At 38.8% G+C, this 25055-nt stretch overlaps 1 protein-coding gene across 1 annotated transcript in view; it reads right to left on the reverse strand.

The window, feature by feature from the left end:
* The window catches only part of TENM1 (teneurin transmembrane protein 1), a 321456-nt gene that overhangs the window by 39122 nt on the left and 257279 nt on the right, over nucleotides 1-25055 (reverse strand). Inside the window, exons 20-23 of the mRNA XM_065689244.1 lie at nucleotides 19979-20228; nucleotides 19059-19079; nucleotides 16690-16922; nucleotides 5720-5874 (exon numbers count right to left, since the gene is read on the reverse strand). Of these exons, the coding sequence (XP_065545316.1) occupies nucleotides 5720-5874; nucleotides 16690-16922; nucleotides 19059-19079; nucleotides 19979-20228 (659 nt within the window). The remainder of the gene's footprint in view (nucleotides 1-5719; nucleotides 5875-16689; nucleotides 16923-19058; nucleotides 19080-19978; nucleotides 20229-25055) is intronic.

Below are 25055 nucleotides of genomic sequence, written 5' to 3' on the forward strand. Positions count from 1 at the left end.
CTGTGCAGATGCTGGTGGGGAGCGCCTGCAGCACTTGTGACTGCAGGAGCAATGTCAGCGTTCCCATTTTTGAGATACATATTACATTTTCAAGCAATTCTGCTCATCTTTACTTCTGCTTTCCAGCATTCTGTCTCTCACTTCACTGTTTCAAGTAGGTCATCAACAGCATTACTTGCTGTTCTCTCTCCTCCATCATTAAAAGTAGGCTGTCCAGGACATGGCATTCTTACCACGTGTGGGTCGCCTTTAAACCCTGTTCTAGAAATCTGCCTTTTAATTTGACCTATGCAAGCAAATTGCCTACGTAAGTAATTCTGTCACATTTTTATAAGGGAGCAAAACATTCTGCAGTGTCACTGAAGTTTATGTGAAGCAGCACAATATAGATGGTTCCCTCATGTGGAGAACTGCTGAACAAAGGCTGATGAAGTGCAAATGTCAAGAAAAAGTCTTCAAACCAGACCTTTCATTTTGGAACACAGCAGTGACAGTTATTAACACCATCAATCAGGCCAGAGCTATTACTCTGGCACAGACTCGTGCTTAGTGGGACTGACATCAGCATGAGAACAAGGCCATGGTTACAGGCTAAGAGGAACCTCTTGGGATTCATTTTCTGTTCCCTTGCAAATGTTTGGTCTCTGTATTTGCAGCAACTGTGCTCAAGATTGGTTTAAACAGTTCCCAAATACTAACTGCTACCACTCGCACAGATATAAATGACCGGGGGTAAGGAGTAGTGGAAATTCAGCCCACACATTTCTCATGGGAGGAAAGATACAGGATGAAATTGTAAGATGGTAGAAATATCTGCTAATTCTCTCCTCAGTTTTCACCAAAGCAATGGAGGCAGAAAGGCAGTGAAGCTTATCACTCAAGCTGAGCTGAAGTGTTTTTGCTTTCACACAAAACCTCCCACAACATCAATATAACTTCTATGAACCCTGGATCTAATGAAGTCTGGATTCCTAAGGACTTCTGTCTCATGGCCGACTGACTTGGGAGTTTAATAAGATCCAAGCACCAAATGAAGCTTTTTCTGTGAATGGGACATTTATTAGATCCTGAGTGGAGTCTCTGGAGTTTAATAAAAGAAAGTTCATGCTGCAATATTTCCTTTTGAAAGCACATTTTAGGTCTCTCTCCTCCAACTGGATTAATATTTTTTATGGAACATGTAAGAATTTAATTGCTGTGAAAGCTGGTGTTCCTCTACAAATCTGTTTGAAATTGGCCCAAGATTTTGATTTACTGTGAGGGAAAGAATACTGACAGACGGACAGACATGCCCACATAATGTGCTCTCATTTGCTAGCCGTAACCAGGCTAAAAAAATCCTGTATACTCCAGAGCTGCAGCAAACACTAGAGCAGTGTGCACATTTGAGACAAAGAGAAACCTAGAGATGTCTCTGATGGAGACCAGGCTCAACCCCAAATTTATTAGGCAGTGAAACAGAATCATGATCCTCTTTGTTGTCGTTCTTTCCCTCTCCATCCCAGTCTTCTCCCTTAGCACTCCTGTTGCAGCATGTGGCCAGGATGCTATTCCCTCATCCAGTCATTGCTGGTGCAAGTTTAGAGAGCAGTCAGCAGTGCAGCAATTCAAGAAGCCAGCAGGAGTATTTCAAATCCAAGCTTATGTCCTTGATTTAGAGTACCTACAATAGGCTTCCTATCCAAAGGGTATGGAGAAAACAGGAGATGCAGCAGCTTCAATTTGACAGAATGAGATATTCAGTAGACCTTACAGCTCAATCCTCGAGCTCAGATGCAAAAGTATAAGGTTCGACATGGGTTTACTACTCATTCAATAAACCTACAACTAAAGAGCTTCCACAGAACAAATGAAGAATGGGAGCCAGAGCTAGAAGAAGCCAAGGACCGAGCACCATGGGCACTCACCTGTAAAGTCAGCATTCACATTCCAGGTGCTGCAGATTACTGAGGTGAATATTAAAAATCACTGACCAAATGAAGACCAACACCACCTTTTGATATTCTTAAAAAATGTTTTCCCTTTAAATTTTAGCTCTTGTTCATGTTCCAGTATTCAGGGTTCCAGAGGCACCATTTTCAACAAATATGACCAGCTTTATCAAAATGAAAGATACTGGAATAACTGATTTTAATATTGCTGTCTGTTAGAATTCTGGCACCAATGATGAGTATATACACATCTATATTCATAAACCTAACTCTGAAGAAACATTTTCTTTAGCTTTGCTCCTTATTAACTAACTGAAGAACACTGAAATCAGCTGTACTGAGAAGAAAAGTCAGCCAAATTTTGTACATGCTGAAATAGTACAGAGAACGCTGGCATACCATATAAACACCTCAACCGAATGTCCTTTTCCTTCTAAATTCAGATTAACTACTTCATAATGAAGTATGAGACCAAAGTAATTAGTCAGAGCTTGGTGATATATTTGCCACAACTTACGATCTTTTCAACCCCAGCTGTCCTTCCCTCCCTGCTATGAATGCAGAATACTACGCTTAAGAATGAGAAAGTGGTGAATAACAAACACAGAATGATTAAGAAGAAGTGTTTCTGTCAAAACTGATATTGAAATAAATGATTAAACCCTTTCATAATCAATTCATTTATTAAAGTGAACACCTTAAAGTGAAAGCTTGTCATTTATGGTAGGTTTTTTTGCAATGGGCAGTTACTTTGTGTATTTATTTCAAGAGTCCATTTCTGTACTTTGGTAAATAAGAAATACTGATTTTGAGCAAGTTTTTGATTTAATTGTCAGAACAAATTTAGCTTTGAGAATCTATTTGTACATAAGTCCCTCTAAACATACAGATTGCGAGCAACCCCCATTCTCTTGATGTAAATGCCATTTGTAATTTAGCCAAAGCCCAATTTAAGTGGACACAGGACAAATTCCCTTTTCATTTATGTTTATGCCATTCCGGAATAAACTCAGCAAGTCTTGCAAGGATGTACAATTGTTTCTGACTAAGTGAAAATATCATCCCCTTATTTTCATTGATACAATTTCAGCCCAACATGCCTGACTTCAAGGGGATGTGATTATTTCATAGGGTTTTCTGGTTACCAGCAACAATTTTGGAAGAAGACTGTTGTGCAAATTTGATACTTGTCAGAACATGAATTCTTGGCATTTATTTTTTGTCTGGGCTTTACTGCGTATGTGAAAAACCTCTAAAGTTTGGATGTTGTGAAAAATTTCAGTAGGTAGATTCACTTGAACATCCAAAACCTAAAGCCTCCTAACAAAAAATGCTACCAAAAGCATACTTTAAGCAATGTGATTTCATCTCCCAGTAACAAAAAATTACACAGTAAGTATTACTATATGTACACTTAGAAAACGAGACTGGCCACTTTTTAGGGACACCTCAATATGCCATAATTTATTATGTTGTTTAGAATATTTACTGGCCTGTATTCACAATCTATCTGAAGACTGTCTCAATCTATATCCTAGAACATGTCTTGATTTCCCAGAATGCTGAAACATTGGCAAAGCTTTAAGAAATGTGCAGCAATAGTTTCCTATAGGTGCTGCAGCATGGAAGTACCTGTATTGTTCATGGAAAAAGAAGTTTATTTCTGCTTCCATAAAGAGAAGGCCCTACCCCAGCTGAATTCTGATATCCCGAGAGCAATATGAAAAATAATTTGGTTTATGAGATGATTTTTCTTATGTATGATTTTGCAGAAACCCTTTCTCCATGGCACTAGAACTACGTTGTAGAGTAAGGCAAACTATAAACTTGTCTCTGGCAAGTAGCATATCTACCAAAACCCAGGATTTTAGGGCTATTTAAACCTACTTACAAATTCTTGGCATATTTGATTTCAGCCTCCAAAGTTTACCTTTTTAATTTCATTTTAATTTAAGAAAAAAATCCCTACTGCAACATTTTTCTTAAAGGGTATTTGTATTTTTTTTAAAGGAACTGAAAACTATTGAAACTCACCATTTCAGGTTTAGTAAAACATTTTATTATTGAGGAAAATGAGCAAATATTTAAATACAAATACACACTTGTGTATGGCCACACATTCCATGGCCAGTAAAGCAGTTGTTTGCACAGCCTGAGATGGAGATTACAAGGAGAAGGCAAGGGAGCAGACTCTGCAGCTGGCACCATTCCCTGCAACTTAGAGATACCTAATCTGGTTATTGATGCCCGAGGCAGTTGTTACATGGATCCAAGAAGCAAGTAAATGTGCTTCAGGCATGTTTAAGTTCCATGAAGCACCATGGCTCCTGCCCACTGATGTGCAGCGATGGAGCACAGTCAGAGCCTCCAGCCAGGAGCAATGCTGACTGCGGTGTGCTCCTGCTCGTTACTTGCAGGACTATCTGTCCTGCAAGAAGAGGTGCCAGAGCAGAAGCCAAGGTACCCAGAAGCTGAATAATAAGACAATTAGTAGTTTAAGCTTAGGTTTAGCACAATTTAGCCGTTGACCCTGTTCTGCTTTACATGGAATAATTATGTGTCTACCAGACGAGAGAGAATAAAAATGCCTGTTTATTCCAGAATCTGGAACAAGGAAGCTGAGCTTCCCCTCCCCACATTTGCAAATACTTAAGGTGTAGTGACATTTGAAATGGAACATGGACACATTTTTCTGTTTTGACTCTAGTTATAAAATCCCTGAGTGCTTCTGTGGTAGCAGCATTAGATTCCATTGTTTGTCCCTGTGAAATCTGGTAAGAACTACCCAAAATGCTGACCCCACATTCTTCATGTATCCATGAAGATTCATACAATCTTCATACAAGATTATAGTCACCTGCTGTTACTCAAAGTCTACTTAGAAATGAGAAACAAGCTCTCACCATTGTTATACAGTGTTTTTTTAACTGTGATTTTCTAATTATGAAGGACTGAGGAAAGGGCAAGGAGAAAATGAAATGCACAATTAACTGGATCCTGGTTATTAGCTTACACAGTCCATAATATAAATTTAGAATGTTACTTGGATGCCTTAAGATTTTTTCAAGTAGAGCTTTTCTCCCATTTGAAGCTGATTAATTCAGGCATTTACTGGCAAGCGCCAATCCCTTACTTGTGCCACCTGTAAATGTGGCGCACTGACTGGTCAAAAGTACCATTTATGTTTCTTCACGTTCATCTTTGTATCTTATTTACCACAAATTAGAGATGCAGTAAGTGTCTTTTAGTCCTATTTCTTTTACACTGCTCTTGAAATAAGAACTCAAAGGCACTTTGAGAAATGTACTGAAATGCAGTAGCTTCACTACAATACAGATGTTGTGTAAATCCTTACCATAATGCTCCTGCTTGATTTAGAACAGACTTGGATGCAGAAAGAACATACATTTCTCTCCATTAGTAGTTCAAGCAAATAAGTTCTTAATGCTGGACTAAAGGAAAGCACTTTAAACTTCTGATAAACTCCCTGAATGAAATATCTCAGAATAGCAAGCAACTTTCTAAAGCAATATTTTAAATAATATTCTTTATATAAGCCCCTCTACACATTCAGATGCCATCTCCTAGAAGAAAATCAAACGTACAGTTTTGCATTTATATGGTACACCTTAGAGTAATCATGTAAATGGAAGATCCACTCCATATGGTGCAGTCCAGAACTATGGTTCATCCAGCATATTCTGATATACGATCCTTGTACAAGAACCTACGTTATCTGTCTCCACAATGTTTAGAAAAGTGACAACACATGAAAACCAGGTGTCTACCTGAGTGATGTCCATTCCAGAGTCACAGCTCAATGGCTGGGTTGATGTGAGGCCATTCGAACCTATTATTGTTGTGATCACACCGTTCTCATCAATTTTCCGAATCATGGTTCCGTCAACGAAGTAAATAAAGCCATGCTTATCTACAGTGATACCTGGATGAAGGGAAAGGGTGAAAAAGAGTATTAGTACTGACATTATCTAGATTAAAAGGTATGAGCTTAAAATGTTCCCTTTCCTCCTAGAAAATCTACTGATTAAAAAAAGTATGACTTTTTTTCTGCCCATTACTTCTCTGAGGCTTATACAAACTGTATATAGAAAGATAACACCCATATATCAGACTGTCTCCGACTTACAGAGAAAGAGGGAAAACATAAGGCAGAAACAGAACAAAGCAGCAGAGGCTTTGCTTGTAGTGCAATTCGAAATACATAGAATTCTATATACATAGAATTAAGCTCTTCCATAACTATTTCATGTCCATTACAAAGTGGGGCAAGGCTAGCTTTTCTAAAAACTTATCTTGCAGTTGAGTTTTCTTCATTTCCATTTTCTTTATTCTCACACAGGGGCAAATTTTTTTCATTACTGTATGTTCTGAATTATCAGTGTCTGAGCAAGGAAGCCCCAGAAAGCGACAGACTTTTGTCCTGATATGTGCTATACGTGTAAGTGGTGCAAACTGGGCTCTGCTTGGCAGGCAGAAGGAACGTCTGTGCTGCAGAATGCATTGCAGTGCAGCGTTGCCGAAGAGGACGGTCATGTACTAGAACCAGCCTCTTGACAAAAGTGGGTTTCAGCAGGAACTAGTGCAGTTCTACCACCTGTGGATCTGCAGTAGCTCTAACACCATTGCACTGCACTGCTCAGGAAAGATGGACCCTAGAACAAACGTGAGGGCTATGCAAAGCACATGATCTTCTGTATTTCAGTGGGGAAACTGAGGCACAGAGGGCTTGCTGTCTCGCATTAGCAGTGTGTGGTACAGCCACGTCACATCTCATGCCCAACCTTGTTCTGTCCCAGTCCAACAATTTCTACCCAGTTCTTCCTACATTCAATTTGTTAAACTCTTCTATATTGCCTGAACTGTAAGAAAGATCTTTTTTTCCCTGAAATGTTGAAAATATAGCTAGAAAAGCACTTCTATTCATGTTAGGTTTGTGAAATCCTTTCTACCAAAACAGCTCAATATTTTGCCTTTAAAACTGCTTTATAATTTCCCATTTAAAGTTGCATAACTTTGCAATTATAGCAGCTGCTGTGCAAAACCAAACTATTTTAATAATGAATTTATGTTCTGCTACACAGAAATGAAAGGCAGAGGACTTGAACATATGATTTGGACAGTGGCTTATATAGTTCTTGATTTTTGTCCCCTGCATCTAGCACAACCAAAGACTGCATGTACTCTGAGTTTACAAAACACCTGTCTGCATGCCGGTTTAGGTTCTCTCACAGCAATTCCACACAGCATTAAAAAAGAAAAGAAACCTCAAACTGAATTCCCTCACCTCCCAGCCCCATTTTCTTCTATTTCTTCTAATATAAGCACTTGTAACTGGAAGCAAGTGAGAGTAAGCAGTCTGGGGGGCAGGAGCAGGATGAGGCGGCCCTTAGGGGGAACATACATCTCCCATAGGACTGGGAGAAGGGGGGTACTGTCTCCCCAGCCCGCTAAATAAATCTGTGCCCGGCAGTTGGAAATGCCTGGGGACTAAGTCTGAATTGCATACACATTTGAGTGTCATACACTTTCTCTTACAGTGTTAACACCCAGTGGCAGGGTCCCAAGACAAACTGCCCATGACCACTTCTAACAGAAAGCAGGAGTAATGTCCACACCACAAGCAGGAGATCAGCAGGGGCTCAACTCTGCCCTGTGCTAGAGAAGGGTCACCTCCTCTGATGGAGGGTTTCCGTGTCATACATGGGCTGAGAGGGAGGCACTGAGGCTGTGAGGACTTGCAGGGGGACAGGCTTTTGGGTACACCCTACCATCGTGTCCCCCACTGCCCAGTTCCCATCCATAAGTGCCTCATTGCCACAGGTGATGTTTAGGCACCACGCAAATGTCTGAGGGTATCATCACAAAAAGCATCCAAAGGCCACAGCAGTTAATTTTAGTGTCTAGCGCTCCTATTATGTCCAGCTGAGAGGACATCGATCAGCACAGTGTTGAAAATTAATTCTTTAAACTGTTAATTCCCTATATTCATTTGGTTATAAAAAAAAATTAACAGTTTAAAGAATTAATTTTCTTTATAATAATATACAGCACAATACCTCCTGCTGTTAGAAGAGGGCTATTCACCACCCTGTCACCCTCTCCATCCAGGACAAAAAATGCTCATGGATTGCTGAAGTGCTGCAGGGTACAGGATTAAGCTACATGACTTCATTATGTAAAATGGCTGATCACTGAAATATCCAGTTCTCCAGGACAGATGTCACCTGTGGGATTGAAATCACCTGGAAGGGCTGGATGGATTAGCTGTGGGAATTGGGGAGGTTATAAAAAGGCTGGAGGAAGAGCCGGTATCTTAGGGCTTGACTCCATGCCAGTCCACCAGCTCATACATTGTGCCTCCTTTGCTCCCTTAGAGGATCTTTACTCTTTAATTAGAGAGCAATGGAGCTTTCAGAAGTTACAGAGCAACTGGCAAGCTCCTGGCTGTCGTCTGCTTCTGAGAATCCAATTATAACTCTGAAAGGCAGAAGGTGAGCCGAGGTAAAGAGTGCATCTGAGGAGCAAAAGGGTTTGTTTTAGTGTTGGGGAGGGTGACCCGGGCGTTCCAGCTTTGGGGAAGGCGTGGTACCTCTGTCTGTCCCTCATGCACACTAAAGAGACTTTGCGCTGAGGAGACCTATACACACAAAAGGGATGCCCACACAGCTGGAGCTGAGGGCCAGTGCCTCCTCAGAAACAAAGACTAGGTGTGTGAACTGCAAAATCTCTTTTGATACAACTGAGCTGCTAAAACATCCACCCTAAAACTCCGACCAAAGCAAAAAGAAACCCAGCCTGGTTATTAATGATCATATAAGCAATTAATATATAAATCTGATGAGGTTTTTCCCAAGTTATTCTGAGGGAATGCGCATGGCAGAAGCCAACAGAGCAAACTGCACTGAAAGGACTGTGCCTTCTGTGGTGCAGAGCTACAGAGCTTTTCAGGACAATACTTACCAAAGGCCGGAGTCATGAGCAGCAGTTTTGTCTGTACATGGATAAATCTCCTCTTCAGAAAAGGAGAAGGGCTGCCACAGTTTGGGGCCCTACCATAGCACAGGTAGGGCTGGGCTCTGAATGCTCAGGAGTTCCCACCTCCTGCCTGGGCTCACTCCTACTCTGATCAGCTTTATGCTGTAAAGATGAAACATGCTAAGAGATTGATCAGAAGGGTTGGATCCTTGAGGTCCCTTCCCACCTGGTATTCTACGATTATCAGTAAATGGAAAAGCTGCTAGGAAATTGTTAGAGGGTTTTCTCTTCAGATATATGTGAAGGTTCAGTCCCAGCCTCCTGAGAATCTCTTCAAGAATCCTTTTGGGAAGAAAAAGCAATGCAGCACTGCTGTGGCAGGGAAGGACTGAGGAGCAAGGACCATCCTACGTGACACTTGTGGTGTGCATGCAGCTCTGATTGTTGGGGGTGTTTCTAACTTTACTGCTATTTTACTGTGGAACAATATTAGATAGGATTTGATTTGCTTTCCAGTATGGCTCTCAGGCTCAGACGAGGAACTAAAGCACATGTGCTGTGTCTTAGTCTGTGGTTGCAGAGGGGTGGTGCTGCTTTGTAAGCAAAGAGCTGTGCTTCTCACCTGGGCAGTGCAGCCCTGGATCAGATCCCTGCCATAGACAACACAGTGCCAGGATCTATCACTACGGCAAATGCATCTTCTGTTTTACACAATTTCCCTGTGAACAGATGGCTGTGTTGGCTGCAAACCCTCCATTATATAAAAATCAAAAATTATGCTGCAATGAAATAAAGCCACTCAGCCGTGTTGCTGAATGGGTTTCAAACACTGACCATATAAGAAAACTAAACATCCTTTAACGTTAATAGTGTACCTTTTGCTCTCCAGCCATTGCAGAAAAGCAATCTATCTGCAAGGTAAGTACATCCATCAGTGTGACGTCATTAACAGGCCCACGTCTTCAGTATTTGTACTAAAGATGAGAAATTCCTGATACTTCTTGATAAGCAAGTTTCAAGTACCAGTGTTCAACAAGAAACTACTGCTTCCAGTCCTTATGTATACTAAAACATGACCTTACCTATCTGAAAAAACATATGTAGCAGTTATGTCTTGTTGACAAATACCCTGTACAAGGCGTCCATTGGAAAACAAAATGCGGATTTGTGGCTAAACTGTCCCAATTTATTCTTTATTAGAGCTGGATTCATTAATGCTCCTGTCACATCGTGCATAATGCTTCACATAATCTGTACTCCAAGAGCTTATTTTTAATCCTTTTCTGACGTACAGTGTAATGCAGAATCAAATCACATGCAGCACTTCAATTGTGCTTTAATCACCGAGGAACTTGGAGAGGAAACATGCACATGCTGAGGGTAATGAATTGCACTGAGTTTAAGTAGGAACACCGTTCACCCCACCAGTGAGTTAAAAAGGTCATTTTGGGGTATCTTTTCTTTGCACAGAGCATGAGACGTAGTTTGTATTAAACTCAGTCTGAATTTGTGTATTTTTAATGGAACTGTAGCACTAAACTGTATGCCCAGCAGATGCTGTCTTTGATCACAGACGTTACCTATTGCACTAACGACAGACTTACCTTGCTTGCGTGTGAGATTACTTATTAAACACTGAAGTAAGGACAAAATAAACTTGTGTAAGGATTTAGTCTTGTGGCTGAGCACAATCTCTTTTTCTGAGTAACATACTTGCACTGAAGGACTGGTTTTAGTCTTCTATAGTCACTGGAACTGTCTTGGGACTAGATTTTATACGTGAATGTAAAACAGTTGCTCTTATGAACATCTATGTCCAGTAGATTTATGCGCAGACATCTTTGAACAAGTTATAACACTTAGGCCTTTTGATCAGCACCATTTAAATTCTGTTAACTAACATTAAAAATGAACTCTGCTGGTGCAACCACACATGGCTACTACTTATCATCACTAGAAAGGCTTGGCAGAAATAAATCTGCTCTTTATAACTTTTCTGCACAAAATAATACTTAGTGGATGGGCTGGTACAACCATGATAAACAGAAGGCTGACTGTTACAAGTTCTCAGCAGTAATTTTGGTTAAAGGATTAATTCCATTGACAGATCTGCCTCAGTGCACATACATATATGATTACAAATGTAAATAACAATTGAAAGCAAACTTATCACTTGTCAGTGATTCTCATAGGTATAAATTCAATATATGCATGATTTCCAGACTGAAAGATCAGAGGTATAATAATTTTGGCATTTCAACATTAATGGAGCTAAACTTATATCACTAAAAACATGGATTAAAAACAATGCAGTAAATTCTCCTTTAAGATATTTTCTTTTCTTTTTTCCCCACTGCCATCTTAGTCTGCAGTTGCATTCTAAGAGACTTTTTGGGAACAAATCCTCTTTGAATGCATCAACAAAGAACAGCTAGAGCTATATGTTACCCACTTATGGAAATTCTACTTTATAGTTTTCTCTTAGCTAAAAACTTTGCAAATAAGCATTTTACACTGAAAACTTCTAATTAAACTTCTGAAGAATTTGAGAAAGAACATCTAAAACTACTGGTGAGGGCCGATAAAAGAGAATGCCACCTTCTGCTGAAGAAGAACTGTATTTAGAAGGAACTTGTGATTCTCATAAAACTTTTAATAGGAAGAAGTGCATCAAATTGGTTAATTACCATTTTATGGTGGTAAAAGGGCAAATTACATGCCATCCATTTCCAAACTTCTAAATGTCTCCGGTGCTTTTAATTAAAGCTGCCATCTAGAAACTACTAAAGCAATTTTATGCAATTAGTTATTTATAGGTTACCATAATACACCACTCAAAATATGATTCAAGTGATTTGCAGTCTGTTGCTTTGTGATCTTTGTCATCTTTACTTCATTACTGTCACAGTACCAGCGGCAAAATATTCAGCAGTTCTTTGTCAGCTGGAACATGACTCCAGTACTTGCACTCTATAGCAATGTTCTCTTTAGATGCAGAGCAGTAGAGTTGGAGCATACAGCACTTTTAACTAGTGACTGCAAATGAAAATGTCTGCTTCCAGTCTGAGACATGATGACTGGGGTCATACTGCTGACAGAGGTGAGCAGAAAAGTTATGCATTCACATGAAGGTTGGATGAAATTTAGGCAAACTTGCTGTTCAAAAAGTTTACCTTAAATGTTCTATGAGATTCCCAGACTTCTGAAATAATAGGTAGCTAAGACTACTTAAGAGAAAAATAAGTAATAAATTTTGCTGAATCAAAAATGGCATGAGATGATTATTTTTTCTGCTGTTCTATGATGCATACATGACAGTGATTCAATGCTGCAATCACCCTGGCTTCTCTATTTCTTACTTTACATATTGCTAATGAAACATCTCACCCCATTCTGCTTTTCTTTTCGAATGGTATGGAATGGTTGAAAAGATCTTAGGAATTTACAGAATAGCAAAGATTGCTGAATAAATGATTTCCAAGCGGGTCCTGTTTTCATAAGAGGCTGTATTGGGAATTTGGTGTACATCCTACTGAAGGTAACAGGAATCTTTCAGCTGAGCAGGAGCATGCCCTGAACAGGCTACTACCATTTGACAAATGTAAAGGTTTAATCTGAGCAATTGTGCTTACACCTTTCCTTACTTTAGGAAGTATTGCTGCAGCTGGTGAGTAACAAGACTGATTATTTCACATGTAAGCTATTGAGGCACACATATTTTCAAAACCATGATTTTTCTTTTTTAGTGGTATTTCCTTAGTAATTTCAAGCAAAATGAATAAAACTACACTGCAGAACTGATTTTTAATTTAAGCTTTCATTTGTGTTGCTAGTTCGTGGCCACGGGTCTCAGTGAAAAAGGTTCTTCCCTGCAGCTGTGTATAAGGTATTTTTATGCATGGGATTCAGAACTTCTACATTTCCCTAGTGCTTACTTTGAGGTCACTGCAATGCATTCAAATGCTTTTTACTCAATGTGCCCCTTTTAACTTCTTAAGGCTTAGACTGTACAAACAGCCTGCACAGACAGTGTGCACGTCTGCCTTCTAGTTCTAGAGTCCAGTCTGGACCCAGGAATCAGAAAGCAGACACTGCAGGACCTCAGATGCTTAAATCCTTGGATTTAGTGCTGGGTGTCCCAAATGTAAATCACTTCTGATGCTGAGGGTTCGATCATTGGAGTGACCTATTGTTTTCACAAAAGTTACTTAGTTTGCATTTCCACCACAGCTGTCCTGAGTGAATGCTCTGAGTTGGTCACAAATACAAGCTAATTGAAATCAGATCCTGATCTAAACCACTTTTCTTAGTGTACTGACTGGGAGAACCTCTTGCTCAGGGAAAATGTGGTAACTTGATTGTATCAGCCTCTCACTGCCTCTGTCAATTAAGTCTGGGAAGCCAAATCTATTTACATGTCTAAAGCTGACTGATTTCAGAAGTGTTTAATGCCTTTAAAGCATTGGCCTTGCAGTGCTAAGTGGAACTCCTCCCAGGTATGTCTATTAATTTTAGTGCTTCTTACTGATCAAATACTCAATAACTAGTTAAAATCAGGACACTGTCCCTTAGTGTGTTATAAATACAAATCCAGATAGTTTAAATGATAGTGCTGGTGACTAGATGTGCCATAAATACTTTTAATCAATATATCCCCAAACCCACCAAACAGAATTCCCCACCCCCAAATTAAAATCTGTTACTTTTTAAAGTTCAGGTGATTGGAATTCAGTCAATGATTAATACCTTGGGAAGTTACTTCTTCATTTTCAATATCATCTTGTGTAATAAATGTGTTCAGCTTGTCACAGATCTTATTTTATGTCCCCACCTTGTATCATTCCACATTCTGCTTAAGTACTTGGTCATCTATTACATGACTCATTAGTCTGAGATCTCTACAGAATTAAAGTTGCAGTAAAAAATATATTGAAGTTCAAATTTCAACTACATCACCCATGCATGTTTAAAAGCATCTTTCAAAGTCAGCTCAACATACAACAGTGCAAGATTAATGTTCACTAAGCCCCATCTCTAGTCCTTCACAGAGAAGTGGGAACAGACTGAACAAAGCTATATGTGATTACTACTTGCAAAATAGAACTTGTGGAAAATGGATCAAATCATAATTGACTAGTGTGACTTCATGATGTTTTTCTGTCTGGCTAATTCCCCGCCACTAGGCTAAAGCAGTCTTGACAAAGATAATGAGAAATAAAAGTTGCTGAAAGATGTAAATCATTAAATAACAATCTAGGACTTTCCCCCAACCTACCTGTGTGCCCCCTGAAGTAGAAAAACTGTTTTGAGTTCAAAAAAGTTAAGACAGCATTTAGAAAAGTCAGTAAGAGTATCTGAATTTCACCTTATTAACATACTTTTAAGGATGCTACAAAACACAATTAAGTTTCACAAGAAATACCCACTATGTAACACTTACCAATCGTGCAAACGGACAAACTGAGTCATACAGATAAGTCCTTATTTGGAGTCACAGGCAGCTGGTAGCAAAAATGAGATGACAGCTTTTGAGCTGCAACTAACCAAGGTGAGATGGCTGCTGAATGCAGTTCTTAGGTATCACCACTCTACCAAGTAAGAGGTAGATTTAATTTTCATTTGTAACAGGAAAAAAAGGAATATTCAGAACAAACAGGAGGTGGGGGGAGCTAAAGATTTTTCTACATCAGTTTAAAAAATAAATGCTACTCTTGTCTGGTCATTGAGTAATGCAAGTGTTTATATCTAGTAACATCTTGGCAATTACTCTGTCTTTATATGCATTATCATGCACCTATTTCTGCATTGTAAAATGTCAGAGGTGAGAAATTGAAGCAATTAATTTACTTGAGGTAAAATACTACATAACACTGTTGCTTTGTGTTCTATTAGTTTTTAAACATGGATAAGCTGTTGATGAGTCTCTGGACTCGCCAAAATTTTTGTCAGCGTTTCTTGCCTCCAAGGAAAAATATCTGTATCCTGCTTAAATGTTATTCCAGTAGAAATGTGATGACATCCGACTTGACAATTATTCAAAGAACAAGCAAAATAAGTGATCCAAAAGAATCTCTCAACCAGTATTTAAGTATGTGAGACTTTTAGCTTTCATAATAATAGATTTATGGGTACCAGGGAAGTACTTCCTACTACTTTCCAAGGTTATTCAACCCCTTACAGTTTAGAGTAAACAAGGACAGGTACTTTCAAGGCTGTTAGGATAATACACAGCTAATTGTTCTGCCTGTTGGTGACAACAGGTTAGTGCAGCAATTTGCTGTATGAAGAGGGTATGTGGCAATACACAGTTCCTTGGGATTAAAATCCAAATCATAACAAATCTGACAATTTCAAACTGATGCAATGTAGAGCTGATGAATACATCAAAAGTAGGTGGGAGCTGTTACCTGAATTTGCTGATATGTGAGCCATTGTCTGCTAACAGTTAAGTTTTTAATATTAGCTGGCTATCCCAGCACTTATGAATTGTACTTTTATTCCTCTTAATTTCATTATGACTACAACCTTCTGTTCAGGAAGCTGGCCATGAATGGGTATTTTTAAAGTAAGTACCATATTACAAATTTTCACCAACATACTTCCCCAATAAGAAAATAAGATGGAACAACTAATTGTATTATAGTTAGATATAACTAATTGTAATCAGCAATAAAACAGTGATCATTTCCCTGCTAAAGGATCTGAAAACTTGTTTTCCTCTATTTTTAGAATTGATTCATTACATTAATTAGCTGCCTGAAGATTAACATTTATTTGTACCTACCTCACACTTACCTTCTATCATTAAAGACATGTTAAAGTCACTCTAATTACAACGTGTCTCTTGCTAAGCCTTAAACCAGGATTATTTGCTTGTCTTAGAGATGTTTCTGCCTGGATATACATTCAAATTTCCTACTGATATACAGCCATCCTTTATTAGCTCATGAAAAATACTCAAAAGCCTCCCTTAGAGCTAGTCATTAGGATGAAGTGGTGTACTACAGGGGAAGCATGTTAAACACCACTCAGGGATCTGCCATAGGAGCTGTTGAGTACCCTCTGTTGCAAGGATTTTGGTGGGAGATGAGGATGATCAGCTGCTTTAGAGCACCAAATCCAGAGATTTTATCACAGTTCTAATGCACACTGAAAGGGATTAATTGTGGCATTGGTGGGGATTCAGGGCTTCACATGCATTTTGCCTGTGACAATATGGGATGTACTCTGGCAGGAAGGCTGCATCAAAACACTAATTTTGGGTGCAGTAGGTGAGAAGCTCTTACTTTGCAAAGTGCATTTAATAAGGAAGGACAAACTAGAGTTCCAAATAAACTTGATTTTGCTGGCTGTCTGATTTGAACAGACCTGATTTAATGTGTATTAGTACCATTAACATTACAGGAATCACCTGAATGCATAAAATCTAAAAAATGGACTTTGCAATCATATTATCTGATTAAAAATTTAATTGAATGCTGCCACCTCACAATCCAAAGGTAATAAAAGAGGAGTTTTCCTTGTGTTGACACGGAAGAAAAGAGTATTTCAGAGGATGGAGCCTACTGCTCATGCTACTCCCTAATAAAGGACTGGTATTAAAATGTGAATGAGCTTTATGAAATGATTTGGCTTACTTATAGCTGGTTAAATCATCAACTAAGACCCATTTTTGTACATGCAGTTGCATCTGAATTTCTAAGTAACAGAGGGAAATGACAGATGACCAACACCAAGTACTTCAGGTATACTCTTTTCTTACCTCTTGGACTGTTGAGAGAGGCCTCGGATGCCTTTCCGCCATCTCCACAGTGGCTTTGGTCAAACGGAAGGCACTGATCACCCGTTCCTGCCACCACATCTGCGTTTTTGGGCAGATCCTTTGTTTCAACAAGAGATTTTGCTTTGTAGACTTTTCTGGTGTTGGTATCTGACAGGTAAAGGGATTCTGAGACTGGATCAACAGCCAAGTAGTATTTATGTGCAGGGCTTGTACTAAAATAGAAGAGCATCAAAGTTAAATTGTTTTGCTTCTTAATCTTTGTTTGTGGCAGGATAAGTATTATATTCTACTTATCTGAAGACATCTGTTCAATGATTTGGAGATGACACAGGTTTAAGAGAGACAAGTTTCAATGTAGCTCATGCAAGCACAACTGCTAAGAAGGAACTGGTACTGGCTGCACAGCCTGACCAGCCAGCTAGATATCAGTAAGCTTATGCAGGGAAAGGTATTGGTGGAGTTGGTCTGTCCATCAGTCCAAAGCCACCCAGTGTAAAGCTAACTGGAGTGACTTTAGCCTAGTTATAATTATTACTATCAAAAGCAAAGTCATTTTCCTATACCTGACAAGTCTTAGTATTATTGGCACTGAAAACCAATCTACAAGTTGCAGGAAAGCGCATCACAGATTGCCTGCATCTGCACAAATACCCACTCTTGGTTATTTTTATCTGTTTCTACACCTTAGGAAATATGAAGGTGTGAAATATGGTGCCTTAATTCATGCCGACTGTATTGTCAGGAGCAAGGCAGAAGGCCAACTACTGTCAGTGCAACTAGGCATGAATTAATGTACCATAATTCATGCACTGAAGTGCCTTATCGAGATTATAAAATGTTATTCAAAAAATATTTACATATGTTAATTAAATGGTGAGGATCATAAATTCTAATCAGAGAACTGGGCTGGATCTTATTAACCAGTGAGACTTTTTGTTTCTTTTTCAGCGCTAAGCTAACTTCCAGTTGGAGGAAACTGTCTAAGCACATGGCACACCACAGTGTCCTGAGCCTGGTGGGACTGCAGTGTGGTCCTCATTATAACACAAAATAAAAATCCAGATAGGCGTAGAGACTTTGTACCACAGCTGGTTGGGCTAGACACTGACCTGCCCACACCCCCTGAACTCCTTGTGGGATTTCCCATCTGCTCTGCAGATCAGGAAGATTGTCAAATTCCTAATTTTTTTAAGAGACATTTTTATTAACATTTGTTAATTAACTAACACTGAAGATTGCTGCCACAAATTTAGGAAACAAGTTACTGGGTTCTATTTGTGGTGAATTTGACAACAGCTGGTGATTTTCCCACAGCTGGGGAACAGATGTGAAACCCAGTCGAAGGAAACATCATGAATGAGAGGACAGTGGTATGATGACAAATGGGTAAGAGGATGAGGTAAAAGCAACTAATGCCAAATTACGTATCACCAGTATTATAACATTTTGTTGAAAACATTAAGAATCGTTTGCGCTCCGGAGTGAGCTCAGAAGAGACCAGGCAGACAAAAGACGACTTTAATGAAATACTTCAGTGGAAAAAGTTGAAAGGAAAATTTAAGATGTTAAATAAACACTCTTTATCATGTAAAACCTGCAAAGAACCAGGGTTCATTATATAATCTCCTTGTGAATACATTTTCTGTCATCCTTCTTGTTACATTTTAGAGACCAGCTGTTAGAAAACTCCCGATGTTTATGCTTAAAGCCTTGCATAGGACAATATTTACACTTCAAGAGTATTGGTGAAAAATGGGAAAAACTTGCTATTTACGCAGAAGTTTGCAATCCAATCTATATCTGAGTTTATTTAAATTAGCCTATTTAAAAGCTGTATCAAGTAGACTAGGATCTACAATGAATCTTTCTACAAGTTATTTCTATCCTGTAGTAAATTTTTTCCCTGGAACCTTAAAGCCTAGTTTCCATTTTAACCAGTTATTAAGTTTGTTGTTTCATATTCAAATCTTGATGACAAGAAAAACAAATGGGCTAAGTTTCTTTTTGAAGTAAAAAATAAGTTCAGTGGCCTTCTCTCTTTACTGGTCTCCAAACTCTATCTCCTTTTACACAGTATTTTCTATGTCCTGGTAAAAAGAAACCTTTTCCCCTGCACTTTTGGAGACTAAAAGTTGTGGTGATCAGCAAGCTGATTTTTTTAGAGGGAGGCTTCATTCCTTGAAAGGGAACAAATCAAACCTACTTTAGTATAAATAAAGGTGAATTTGATTAACATTTGTATTTATTAAATTCAGAGTCCTTCTCTATATCCAGATTTCTAAAAGGACTTCCATAAGACTGTTTCCTCATGCATAGCTCACATATTACTGTCCCTGTATCTTTCTTACCTGTGTCTTGTGTCTCTATTCCTAGCAAGACGGATCAGTTCAGGGTTAGAAGAAAAAGAAAGAAAAAGACAAGAAATGTTAGTCACCAACAGAACTGCATTTTTTGTCTGACTGCTCCCAGAGCTTTATCCCAATAAGAAAACATTGTTTATCCTGTTAGTATTATTTATTTCTCTCAAACTTCTTCCTTTCCACTGCCTGTGCATTGTCGAGTTATTTTTGAACCATCAGTACAAACACCATCACCAGCAGTGTTAGCTAGCTGGAGATTCATGGCTCTTAAGTAAGAGAAATTTATAGTATCAGTGTCCAAATTTTTTCCTGCCTCCCCTTCCAGCCCTGAAAAGGAATAGGAAGCTGGAGTCATAATTACAGGGGAGAGGTTAATGGTAGCACAGACCAAGCCTGTGACCCGTGAGACTGCAGTGCCAGGTTTGCTCTTGTCTGCTTAAACCCAGTCACATCCTCTGTTACAGATGAGGAACTATTTAATTGTATTAATTTTAAACAGGGTAAGTCTATCTTCAGCCACAATTCTGTGCCTTGACACGATATTCTGCATATTTGCTATTGAATTATGGGGTTTTCTTCAAAAATACTCTTCATGGAATATTTTAACTTTTTGAGAAAAAGCATGAAACATCTCACAGTAAGAAAAACTATTCATTCTGTACTTTGTAGAAGTTCACTATGCAAAATCTGTCCTAAAGGCCACTAAGCTGCCCTTCTTAACTGATGACTTCAGAGTAAGTATAAGTTTTCCAATGAGTTTGTTTGAAAGTTGGTGAGACATTTGCTCACAAAGCAACCAAATGTGGCTGCTTCTTGAAGTCCCAAGATAAAAAAACCTCATTGTAATTTTCATAGGCATTCGGGCAGGATTATGAGCACCAGTCAGAGAAAGCCTATTATTTTTTTACCTTAATTCTAATATGCCAATCGAGTTTCCAGAGGGAAAGATCCGTCTGACAAAATTGAAGTCACCAATATACACACTACCATCAGGCCCAGAAGCAAGAGCAACTGGTGCAAAGAGTTTGCTGTTGAGTGCAAGACCGTTGCAGTTGGAACAAGAAACACTTCTTTGATGTCCATTGCCCATCACGGTTGAGATGACTGGTGGCTGCTGGGAAATGAACATGTTTTCACCATTTCCTTTGTGTACTATTCCTAAGGTGAGGAGAAAACAGACAAAAAAAGCAAATATATAGCACTTTAATTATTATACATTTTTGAATTATTCAATAATCTGGAAGACCAGATTATCAAAACAGTAGCAGACATCATATTTTTTAGACTGTCACAGGTTTCCACAGATCTCTTCCAGCTGTGTTCAGTCCCAAGCTTCACCATCACCACTCTGTTGATTAGTGGTTCATGGCTATTTTAAAAGCCAACATCATGAGGAGAATTCATGGTTGGTTAATGCTCTTACAAATTGACTGTTAATTGCAGTGCTATCTGATTTCTTGGGGATTACTACTTTAATATTCATTTTATTCATAAATTTTTATTAGGTAGCAGAGGAATTTCTTGGACAGTTTGCATATTTAATTAAGGGAGATTAATAGCAGCACTACTGTGCATTTTTCACAGAAGAGCACTGAGTGGCAGTACAAAATCAATATTCAAATTTAAATGCAAGTCCTTCATGCTATATAAAAAGGTGCCAAGTGCAGCAAAGCCAACTTAAGAATCAAGGCACAAGTGAATGTTTTACCAGCAAGAATATATTATGTTCTGCCATAAAGTTTAAAACAACTTTCCTGTCTGTCAGTATTTCATCACTTCTCCACAGCATACACTGTTGAAAGTCCAACCAACTACTAGATTGGTGATACCAGAGCCAGTACATAGATGTATTTTTTTCAAGCTGATAGCTGTAGTGTTTATTTTAAATAACAATGTGGTAACATAGCTAAGAAGTACCTTTAAAATGACATGTTATAATATGAGTTGGCTATTTCTGAATGGAAGATTGATATTATGCTAGCTCACAGTCCAAAATCTCTTATTCCTTTTTGTAAGCACGATACTTAATCAGAAAAGTGGCACAATTTAAGGAATAAGCACAAGGAAAAGTACTTTTTGGAGGACTCTTACGCTGTAAAATGAGCATATTGTAGATGCTGCAGGAAGCATATGTTGAGACACATCTGAGTTTTCCCAAAGTACAGCAAATGCATTTATGTACTATTACCAACTTTTGTCAAAGTATTAGTGGCTTTCAAGTCTGAAGCTCAGATTCTCCTTGGAAATTACTGAGTGTGCTACAGCTGCTTTGAAAGGGATTGCATTTTTAAAATACCTCTGAACAATAGAGGACAGACTACATATATTTGTTTGAACACTGGCTTGAAAAAAGCATCTTGAAAATACATCAGTAAAATTAATGGTTGCATCTTCCCTTACATGCCAGATAAAAATACTACTATATGAAGATGCCGCCCTTTGTCTGAAATTATCAATGTAAAGGTAATCTTTCAACTGCCTCATAGAAATGCCAGTAAATAATTAGGGCTCTGGAGAATATGTTTTGCTGTCAATAAATGTAAGCATGTGCTTAATTTCAGGCTTTTGAACGACTGCTTTAATTTTAGTTAATGCTGTGTTGCATTGGGGCTGAAATTACCTTTAAGCATAAAGTCCCTGTAAAACTACTCCTCCTTCCCCCAGATAAATAAAAATGGAATCAATACACTTGCCCATCAGAAGAAAAACTAATTCAAAGAATACTCTGAAAAATCGGTTAATAGCACATTCATTTTTATTCATGAGATATAGGTGCCTTTAAAAGGACTCTATACGGGAACTAGTATTTATGGTATGTGTTCTCCTCCTGATTATGAGAAATGCTCTGAAGATCTTCCAAACTGACCGAAACCTTTGTGTTTGTTAGAAAATACTAAACTCTAATCGTGTCACAAATTAGAAGTGATCAAACCTCTGAACTGGAGGGGAAAAAAATGTGGGAAAAGAGAAGAGGATGTGATTCTTTGTTAACCTAAGAGTCCTACTGATGCAAAACCATACACACTTAAAACGCTTGAGTTTCCAGGGCCAGCCGCATTGGAACAATAGATGTTATTTTATGTCTGTGCTGCTGGAACTGGACATCTTTTTTAAATTTATTTCTTTCATTTTTACTTACATCTGGAAATAGAACACAGTTTTTACTTGCTATGGTTTCTGCGTGTCAGTACTTGTACCTCCACAGCTTAGACTGTGCCATGAAGTGCAATTCTGTAAAACTGCATCTATTTTTACAACTTTTCTGTTGTACTTGGTTCATTTTGTACCATTTTAAAAATGAACAGCCTTTCTGCTGAGGGAGGCAAGCATAGCCACCCTGCCTCTGAGTACAAATGTGTACAGCAGCAGACTGGATGGAAGACAAGGCTTAATGGCTGAAGTTAGGTATCATAGAATCCTAGAAGGGTTTGGATTAGAAGGGACCAAAAGTATCACCTGCTTCCAACCCCCTCCCGTGGGCAGGGACACCTTCCACTAGAGCAGGTTGCGCCAAAACAAGTCCGACCTGGCCTTGAGCGCTGCCAGGGATGGGGCAGCCACAGCTTCTCTGGGCAGCCTGTGCCAGCACCTCAGGACCCTCACAGGGAAGAGCTTCCTAATCTAAATCTACCCTCTTTTAGTTTAAAGCCATTCCCCCTTGTCGTGTTGCTACATATCTTCGTAGAAGTCTCTCTTCAGCTTTATTGAAGGCCCGTTTAGGTACTGGAAGGTCTCCCTGGAAATATAAACTTTTTAGACTAGTTACCTAACCAAACAAAGTGCTTCTAGTTTTAGTTTGAAAACAAAATCAAAATCTGCAACAGAGAATTTTAGATAGACATTCATGTTATATTCCAATGCTATTTCTGTAGTTAATAGTGTTTCAAAACCAGATGCAAGTTTCATGCTTCTAAAAAGAGCAGCTCTTCATATATACAGAAGGATGCTTTAATTAAAAGGGAAAATCTCAATATATTCATACACGAGAAGGCTACTTGTGCATTTCATTTCACTCATGGAGGCATGGAGATAAGTCTGAAATGTATAATTCTAAGCTTGAATCATACCATAGTCCTTATTTAAAGCATATTTTATATATCTGAAATAGAACAGCAGTGCACAGGTTTCTAGATAAGACCTGAAGCACACTCATTTTTATCCTTTTTGTTAGCACAGCTCATTATTTGGTTTTGTTGCTTTAATACAAGCCTAGAGGCTGCTCTGTTAGGTGTGCTCTAGCTACAGTACAGTCATTGTTTTTCCACTCCTAACTGCTTTTCTAGTTCCTATATATGAGCCAGACATGCATACTGAAAGACTATTATAATCATGAGGAACATCAGAGACATCACTGAGCTCTGGCTGGGCTGTGTCATCCCCACCAGAGATGCTTTCACATGCAAACTCTAAACAGAAGAGACCAACTGATTTCAAGTCAGATGTGCCTATGCCCTACCTGCCCAGATTGTGTCTCTTTGAGTAATGGATAAAGATGTTTGTTTAGCAGTTTCCCCCCTGGCTTCAGCTTTGATCATGCCCCAGCACAGCAGAGACATATGAGGAAGAAAAGCAGATATAAGAAACTGCATTCTCCCCATCCTTGCTACTAGGCTGGGGTAGCGGCTGCAGCCTGGATGGTTTTGGAGGAGGTGGTGAGTGGCTGGCAGTTCAGTGCTCTCTGGCATTATCAGCCTCACAGCTGAGACAGGGCTGAGAAGCAATTTGTCACCATATACCCTGTGCTCAGGAATGCAATGATTTAGTTCTGCTCAGATTGTAATTGTATACTTTACAAAATCTCAGAACATGTTAGTGCCTATGGGGTGAATTATAGTAGTAACCACTGCAGTTAGCAGATAGTCATATAAACTGGAGTTACTGCCAACAATTTAGTCTTGAAATTAAACTATGCAAGTGGTAAATTGGCACTAAGGAGTCGACTATGGGGCTCACAGTTGGGGGCTTAGCTGACTGAGGTCAGATTTCTCTTTGTGTTAAATGTCAATAGCTGGCATTTAAAAGAGACAATCTATACAAACCAATAAGACAGGGTATGAAACAACCGCTGCTTAAAATGTCAAACTATTTTAAATCAAACCAGAAATCCAGATAATTTACAAACTAAATCTGACCTTTTGTATTTGGAATATTTATACTGTAGCTGCACATTCAATTGCAGAACATGTAAAAACCTGACAGCCATACATCTGTGCATGAATCTTCATTAACAGAAGTTTGCAGATGGAAATGGATTTTAGTGGACCGACTCTCAGCTGGAGCAAATTGAGAGAACTTTACTGAATCCAATACTCTGCTGATTTACAAGTGCTCAAATCTCACCCCAAGATTCTCTACTCCCAGATAATGAGATATTTGTTTATTGGCAAAAATAGTTTTCTAGTTACCATAATTTATTTACCAGTATTGTTTTTAGTAATTCAATTCCTCTAGTTCCTGATTACAGATGTTAAGAGAAAGAAAAAAACCCAAGAATAAAAGCAATAAGGAAACAGTCTCTATGCTTGAAGTATCTCTATGCAGGGTTAATGTTATGACACCAAAAGCATTTAGGTTGGTTTTTTTTTTTTTCTTAATACTTCAAAAGGTACTGAATTGCTTGTCTTGAAGAATAACTTTCTGTGCTTCTCCACAGAGCGGGTAGGCACAAAAGCTTCCGCATACTGGACTGCAGCACGGTCTCCAAAGTGCTACCTCTATCAGCCAGCCTGTTTTCACACATGGTTTGGCTCCCTAGTGCTGTAACACTACTAACTGATGCTAGTCACAGGATGAATTAGGGATGTAGACACTTCACTGAGTATATAACACACTATAATCTGACCTACAATGTGGTACTTCTATACAACAGTGTGAGAATGAACCAAAATTAGTATGCCCTTTTCCCATCCAAATGACCGCAATGTATTAGCTATTGTGAGAGTTAGTGATATTAATGTTTAATACCTGGGAGCCAGAACATTAAAA

The sequence above is a fragment of the Lathamus discolor genome, chromosome 9, assembly GCF_037157495.1.
Source record: "Lathamus discolor isolate bLatDis1 chromosome 9, bLatDis1.hap1, whole genome shotgun sequence".
Classification (NCBI taxonomy): Eukaryota; Metazoa; Chordata; class Aves; order Psittaciformes; family Psittacidae; genus Lathamus; species Lathamus discolor.